This window comes from Nomascus leucogenys, chromosome 4 (assembly GCF_006542625.1).
Source record: "Nomascus leucogenys isolate Asia chromosome 4, Asia_NLE_v1, whole genome shotgun sequence".
In the NCBI taxonomy this organism is placed as follows: domain Eukaryota; kingdom Metazoa; phylum Chordata; class Mammalia; order Primates; family Hylobatidae; genus Nomascus; species Nomascus leucogenys.
In genome coordinates, this window is record NC_044384.1 from 89,800,945 (window position 1) to 89,809,183 (window position 8,239).

General features: G+C 45.5%; 1 protein-coding gene across 12 annotated transcripts in view; it reads left to right on the top strand.

The window, feature by feature from the left end:
• PPFIA1 (PTPRF interacting protein alpha 1) overlaps positions 1-6,526 on the top strand; it is a 119,393-nt gene extending 112,867 nt beyond the window's left edge. For 11 of the 12 annotated variants that reach the window (XM_030811419.1, XM_030811420.1, XM_030811418.1 and 8 more), the window contains 3 exons: positions 219-384; positions 4,218-4,287; positions 5,124-6,526. In XM_030811419.1, coding sequence (XP_030667279.1) covers positions 219-384; positions 4,218-4,276 — 225 coding nt within the window. In that variant the 3' untranslated portion in view covers positions 4,277-4,287; positions 5,124-6,526. The remainder of the gene's footprint in view (positions 1-218; positions 385-4,217; positions 4,288-5,123) is intronic. The other variant, XM_003278025.3, reaches the window with a different exon arrangement.
• The last annotated feature ends 1,713 nt before the right edge of the window (positions 6,527-8,239 follow it).

Here is an 8,239-nt window from a genome sequence, read left to right on the forward strand (position 1 = left end):
TCACTTCGCCATCTGAGGCCCAGCCGGACCATCACCATGCCCCGTTTCACGCTGAAGTTCCAGTTTGGGCAGTCTATTCTGTGGCCATCAAGAAGGGATTAAATACATGTGAACAAGAATCCATTCTTGAATTCAGCAGTCATTTTAAAGGATTTAACTTTACATCTCTGACCTTTATTTTTTAAATGAATCTTGTTTTTTGTTCTTTAATTTACCAGGATGATGATAAAAGCTTTAGGAGAGCACCTTCATGGAGAAAAAAGTTTAGACCAAAGGACATTCGTGGCTTAGCTGCTGGGTCAGCAGAGACTCTCCCTGCAAACTTCCGGGTGACGTCTTCTATGTCTTCCCCTTCTATGCAGCCAAAGAAGATGCAGATGGACGGTATGTGATGGGTCGCGCTAACCGTCACTTGTTGGGAGCATGAGCAGCTTTCTGTCTGGAATATTAATAATGATCTAAAACGGCCTGTTTAATATGTTACAAGGCACTTGAGTATGGTTGCATGTCCAAATATGTTTTTAAATTAACTCTAACATTTGTTTATAAAAGTTTAACCATAATAATAGAATTTTTAAAACATTCTTGTCTGGTTGAATCTTAGCATATTTTTCCAACTAATAAAGCTCAATATTCGTCTGTGTTCTCAGAGAGAGACTGAGGCATACTTGTAAATATGTGTCTGTGACAGGCCGTGCTAGAAAGCTCTTTCAGGAAATAGTAGTGTAGTAGTAGCTTCCAAACCACATAATTTACTGCTCTCCACACCAGAGAAAATAACTGAGTACATTTTTAAGAACACACAGTTTCCAGCTTGTGTGAGCTCTGCCTGTCCTTTCTGCCGCCCCTGCTGCTGCTGTTCCGTGCAGTCACATGTCTACCCATTAGAGGGCAGGGAAGGGAGGAAGGTGAACCTCCAAGTCCCCAGTGGAGCGAGGCGGCCATTGACTATGCCAGCCAGAGAGAGAGCATCACCGCCATGATTTCAAGTGCAGTTTGGGATTTTCCCTTTGACAACCACTTTGATTTGAGGTTAACAGTTGACCATGGCTTCCTGACAGGTCTCTCAACTCTGACCTTGTACTCATCTAATGAAAGACAGGTTGAAGAGCCAGGCTGCCTAGGTTTGACTCCAGCTCTGCCGCTAGGAGGTGCATGACCCTGAGCAAGTCATTTAACTACACTGTGCCTCGGTTTCCCCATCTGTAAAATGGTCGTCATGGTAGTGTCTTCCTTATAGAGTAGTTGTGATGATTAAATGCTTCGTTCATAAAGCTGGTGAAGTTCTGAGCCCGTGTCAGTGGGGGCTATTTGGCAGCCCCTGTGCTACACACAGGTGCCACTCATGCTCAGTTCTGAGGCCAGTGAGCAGACTGGAGGAAAGGAAGTGGCATTAAAAACTGTGCTAATCCTTGAGGCCAGGAGTTCAAGACCAGTCTGGCCAACATGGCAAAACCCCGTCTCTACAGAAAAAATACAGAATTAGCCAGGTGTGGTGGCACATGCTTGTAATCCCAGCTACCTGCGAGGCTGAGGCACGAGAATCATTTGGACCTGGGAGGCAGAGGGTGCAGTGAGCCAACAGCCTTGACGACAGACTGAGACTCTATCTCAAAAAAAAAAAAAATTTAAGTGCTAATTAGGGGCCAGTCATGGTGGCTTATGCCAGTAATCCTAGCACTTTGGGAGGCTGAGAGGCAGGAGGATCACTTGAGCTCAAGTTTGAGACTAGCCTGGGCAACACAGTGAGACCCCATCTCTACAAAAAAATAATAATAATAATAATTGAAAACTGTGCTAATGGGGTTTTTGCAAATTTTTTTTGTCATCAGCCCCTCCCATATGTAGGTTCATAAATTTTGTTCTCTATCACCTGTATAAAAATCAAAAGAAAAGTATATTTATATAAAACCTTAGTTAAGCTGGATGCTTTAGGTGAGAATAGCTTACTTTGTGGCATTTTTAGTAAAAAGCTGTATTATTTATTTATTGTTTGCCAGAGTTCGCTGATATACTCGAGGGGGAAAACAGTGTATCTTTTAACTAGGAACCTTTTACAAATTAGCGTTTTTCTTCCAAGAGTCATGCAGATAATTCTTAGAAAGCGTAACTGTGACTTGGCCTTCAGCTCAAGCTCTGTCACCTGAAGAGTCCACATGAGTGCTTTCTTGTTTTCCTTGTGGCTTCAATTTCAGTTTTCCTTCTGATAAATCGCATTTCCCTTGTAAATGTTAACAGGAATATTAAGAATGAGAGTTTGGATGGATGAAAAGTAAACCTAGGCCAGGCGCGGTGGCTAACGCCTGTAATCCCAGCACTTTGGGAGGCCGAGGTGGGTGGATCACCTGAGGTCAGGAGTTCAAGACCAGCCTGGCTAACATGGTGAAACCCTGTCTCTAGTAAAAATTCAAGAAAATCGGCTGGGTGCGTTGGCTCACGCCTGTAATCCCAGCACTTTGGGAGGCCAAGGCAGGAGGATCACGAGGTCAGGAGATCAAGACCATCCTGGCTAACACAGTGAAACTCCATCTCTACTAAAAATACAAAAAAAAAAAAAAAATTAGCCAGGCATGGTGGCGAGCACCTGTAGTACCAGCTACTTGGGAGGCTGGGGCAGGAGAATGGCATGAACCCAGGAGGCGGAGCTTGTGGTGAGCCGAGATCAAGCCACTGCACTCCAGCTTGGGTGACAGAGCAAGACTCTGTCTCAAAAAAAAAAAAAAAAAAATTTGCTAGTCATGGTGACACATGCCAATAATCCCAGCTACTTGGGAGGCTGAGGCAGGAGAATGGCTTGAACCTGGGAGGCGGAGGTTGCAGTGAGCCGAAATCATGCCACTGCACTCCAGCCTGGGCGACAAGAGCAAAACTCTGTCTCAAAAAGAAAAGAAAGTAAACCTAAAAGGTATAGGGAATTTATTATAAAAAAGACTTTTTACCCTTACATAAATAACTCAGGCACAAGCCTGCTAAAGGGATTATTATTATTGAGACAGGGTCTCACTCTGTTGCCCAGGTTGGAGTGCAGTGGCTCAGTCTTGGCTTACTGCAACCTCAGCCTCCCAAGTAGCTGGGACCACAGGTGCGCACCACCACGTCTGGCTAATTTTTTGAATCTTTTATAGAGATGGGGTCTCACCATGTTACCCAGGCTGGTCTTAAACTCTTGGGCTCAAGCAATCCTCCTGCCTTGACCTCCCAAATTGCTGGAATTACAGACGCGAGCCACTGTGCCCAGCAAAATTGATTTTTTTAATTAAGGGAATGTGGGGTAAACTCCAGCAGGTCTCCCAGGCTCTTAGAGTCAGAGGGTTTGTGAAGATCCTCTGTCCTCACCAACAGTCCCAACTGTCTTAACGTCTTTGCTGGAACCATGCAGGATGTTGATAAGGGTTCCTGGTATACCTTTGGGAAAACAAAAAACATAACTGGGAGCAGCCGGTACCTGCTTCCGATTTGTAAAAACTTAAAATCCTGGTTGTTAATGGAAATCAGGCTTACTTATGGCCACACAGTGTGTTTCTTGAAGAAGAACCAAAATCTGTGGTCTCTATGATTAAAGTTTCTGGTAGGAACTGAGACTGGGCTTCAGTTTTTAGATCAGCCGTCACCCGACTCCCTGGCCAGTGCCCCACCCCTGCAGCCAGATCTCTGCACCTGCTCTGCTCCTCCCCAGGAGAAAAGGGCACCGGCTTTCCAGACACCCAGCTAGTGCTGGGCAGCAAGGTGCTCTCCCTCCTCTTAGGCTGGCCTTGTACCTGACATCGTTGGCCTCTGCGCTCAGTGGGGCTGGGCAGCATCAGCAGTGCCACTTGGTGTTTCCTTCATGCCAGTGTTAGAGATGGAGCACTTAGGGCAGGGAGAAAGCCCCATTGGTCTGTGAATGCAGAGTTTAGTAAGAGACAAAGGGATCACTCTAAGTAGGGGTCATTTATGCAGATGTACATTTTGAAACTTACTGTACCATTTGGTGCTTGGTATTTCGGAGCAGTGCTCCAGAGTCTCCCGGGGCTCCTTGGGAGCTGGGGAGAGCCACCACTGGGTGACACTTGGATCTGTCTCTGGCTCCATCCCGCCCACTCAGGCAGCTCCCCTCAGGTCCCTCCGTAGGCGCTGCTATAGGTGTGAAGATGTGTGTCTACTTGTGCCCTCATGTGATGTTCTAAGACTAACTGCACGCTGTGTTTGCACGCTTCCTCTCGTGGCTGCTGAAACAGGCAATGTATCAGGAACACAGAGGTTGGATTCTGCTACAGTCAGGACTTACTCCTGCTAAAGTCTCCTTTGGTGAGTAGAGAGCATCATAACCCCTAGAGATGGCTCAGAGGCACAGCAGGAGTCATCGGAGCTGCAGTGCCAGACTAGGGGTGTGGACCATGAAAGCCAGTGCAGTTTTGGGGAATATAAAATATATAGACACAAGCTCTCCATAGCCATTAAGACAATTTTGTTGTTACAATTGATCATAAAGAGGTTAGTGTGTCCTCTTAAGGAAAAAAAAAACGTATTTTCACCTTTTCCTTAAACCTGAAAATGCTGACTCATTTTAATTGTCTGTGGATGTCATGGGGGTGGAGTGGGGAGGACAGCAGAGCATGGCAGAGTGTGTCAGGGGAGTCTCTCCTCCTGATGTCGTTATGCACATTGCTGTGATTCCTAAGCTTGCTTTGTTTTAAATACACATTCTTGAATGAAACAAGCCCAAAGTTTTGTGGTTAATTACATATTATATTAAGTGTGACGCTAATAGCCTTTCAGTTTGGAGAGACTGGTTCTTAAAACTGCGGACTCTGGCTGGTGAGTGGCCCGCCCTCTCCTTGCTGTTCTAAGCAATTTTAAGGTCTCCGTTGGAATATTTGACTGGTTTGTTCATCTTTTATTTCTAATTGGTAACTTGTAGACGTAAGCCAAAATGAAGTCAGCCAAGGAACTGTCTCATTGATGTGCATAGCCCTTGATGTTCTAGCCAGTGATTCTCAGAGCAGCTACGGCACAGAAAGTGAGGGGTGCTGGAGGGGAGGTGGTCAGTGTCGGGGGGACGTTTGGCCCCCAGCGTCAGAAGTTCCCGTTCGTCAGTATGGCCCGGCCTGTACTGAGTGGTTTTTTGTTTGTTTATTTTCCAGTTTACCCACACTACTTCTACAGATGATTACGCAGCATTTGAATCCAACAAAGACTACATTTTAGAATCCAATGGAATCTTTAATCTTGTTAATACTTGTTATATGGACCCTGAGATATTTTATTACAGAGTTTTTAATTAGTGAAAAATTCATGAATACCATAGAGAAAATATTTTAGAATTTAATGTTTCTTATATTTATGTAAACTTATGACTTCATTTATATAGTTACTTACTTTTTCATGTATATCCAGGCTATAAATATCCTTTCAAATCATGTTCTTATACCTAATTTTAGTCTTTCAAATGAATGTACTGTAATGCTTGTATGTATAAATCCTATGAACATATAGAGGGCTTTTGTAAATTACGCATTTATTGTAATTATCATTAATTTTTTAATGATAAACCATGACAAAGGATTTTACTACGTTTATAAAATTATGACAGAAGCAATGTGCATTATCCTTTACAGACACAGCCTAGCTCTAGAGCAATCATTCTGAAATAAGCATACCTAATTTCAAGCAATTGTTGTATTTTAATGACTGACCTTAACTATACTTTTTCTAGCAAGAAATGCTTTATTCTGCAGCATGAACAGATTTAAAATAGCTGGTGTTAAATATCAGCTCCTAATAAAATGTGGACTGAAAAGACTATCACAACACTATGAGAAGCCGCTAGCACTGGTTAACGCTTTCCTAGCCTAGTCTCTGGATTTGGGGAGCTTGTCTTCAGTGGCTGACTGAGACTGTGAGCTGGGAGCAGTTCTCAGCTGGAGAGACTCGGGATGGGGTAACCTGGGGACCAGCCTAGCCCCTGCACTCTCTTCCCTGCCTCTGCTCCTTGGGAGCTGGTGGAGAGACACCCATGTGGCTCCCCTTAGGGCCAGCACCAAGCAGCACGCTCTCATCCTGCAGTCGGCGCACAGCAGATGAAGGCAGGAGACCCGGAAAGCAGTGCAGTGCAGCTCTCATAAAGGCCTTATTTTTCTTATGTAAATCATCTTTTTACATTTGTTTGTAAACATGTTTAAAGAACGAAGCTAGTGGGACATTTTTAGACTTTGATGCGCTAGCCATTTTGGATTGTGTAAGTTGCAAATGTGGCTTTTACTTTTTAAATGGCATATTAAAAAGCCAGCAAAGTGTGTCAGATCATGGCGTGGTATTTATTGTGCAGCAGATACAGAGATGGGGCAGCCTGTCTTTTCACAGTTGGTTTCTGCTTTTAATTTGCTTGTACAATTCATTGTTATTGTTCTGTTTTTCTATTAATATTTTGTGAACTTCCTGATTATGTAACAAAGTATGTACAGTCTACTTTTGAACTATTTTTATCACAGTATTATTTATTGCTTTCTTTCAATAAAGTACTGAAGCATTTTCCACTGCCAATGAAGAATACTGAGAATAAGCTCTAACTGTTTTGGAAGGCAGTGTCACCATATGGAAATTGTATTACAGAAGTCAGTTGACAGAATAAAGCAGCCAGGAGATGAAGTGCAAGTTCAGGGCATCATCCTGCCCGCTGCTCTGGAGGTCCCGAGCCTGCATCACTGCAGGAGACAGGTGCCTGGTGTTAAATGCAAATGTGGGGGCTCACATACACAGTCCGTGGGTAGGGCCCAAAGGCAGAGCCTAGGCTGTGGACCGTGCCATGCACGCGTGTCCCTTAACGCCGTTTCCCAGCTCCGCTTCCTTCCTCAGTGCTGGCTTCACACTCCCACCTGCTGTCCCTTGCCTGCTCACGAAGGTGGCTCCCAGACCCACACCCTTCCACACTGATGGCCTCTGGAAATCAGGAAGTCCGGTTCCCTAATAGCTCACATCTGGTCCTGAGTTGTGAAGCAGCCCAATGTGGCAGAGGGGAGGCGACACGCTGACAGGTTGGGGGAGTCAAGCAGGGCCCACCCATGGAAGTGGGTGAGCTCAGGCTGAAGGGCTGGAAGCTGATGCCCAAGAGGAAAGCCAGACACCAGCAAGTGGCCCTTCCCCTCCTCCCCTCAGTGTTGTCATCGAGCCTGGGATTTGCACAGCCCATGGCCACCACCACCCCACCTGGAGCAGGTGTCAGCGGCTGTCACGTGCTGTCACGTGGGTCAATGTGTCCTGGGACGTTTCTCCTGGGCAGCCATCAGGGATGTTCTGTGCTTTCCTGTTAGAACCTGTGTTTGCTACACTTAATGTAGGGAAAGCCTTGTTTTCTGTACTTCCTAGTTCTTGAGGTTAACTTAAGTGTGAGCTTTAAAACATAATGTAATGCCTCCCTGCGTTTTTCAATCTAATAGTCCTTTTTGGCTGAACATAGCCAAAAGGCATGTGTCGCGTATCTTAAAACTTCCAGGAAAAAGAGACTGGGCCTGGTGTGATGACTCACGTCTGTAATCCAGCACTTTGAGGGGCCGAGGCGGGCGGATCATGAGGTCAAGAGATCGAGACCATCCTGGCCAACATGGTGAAACCCAGTCTCTACTAAAAATACAAAAATTAGCTGGGCGTGGTGGCACGCGCCTGTAGTCCCAGCTACTCGGGAGGCTAAGGCAGGAGAAACGCTTGGACCCAGGAGGTAGAGGTTGCAGTGAGCCAAGATCGCACCACTGCACTCCAGCCTGGCAACACAGCAAGACTCTGTCTCAAAAAAAAAAAAAAAAAAAAAGTGGGGGGACTGGGGGCAGTGGCTCGTGCCTGTAATCCCAGCACTTTGGGAGGCCAAGCTGGGAAGATCACTTGAGGCCAGGAGTTCAAGACCAGCCTGGGCAATGTAGTGAGACCCTCTCCTCTACCAAAAAGAAAAAAAAAAGATGAAGACATTTTAAAATAATCAAAACGACACTTGGCATGCAAATAGGTTTGACGTCTAGGACCATTAATCTTCAAACTTGAGTGTGTGAAGCATCACCTGGCAAAAGATGCGGTTGTGGGGGTCCCCTCTCCATTCAGAGCAATTCAGCACTCATTCACTGAGTATCTACTCTGTACCAGGCTCTTTTCGGTGCTGGAGAGACTGTGGTAAGAGCATTATTTCACCCTTCTAGGAAAAAGAAACATTTCTAAGCCTGTACATCCAGGAGACAGCCCAGGAGTACGAGTTGCACCACGACTGGCGTGGAGG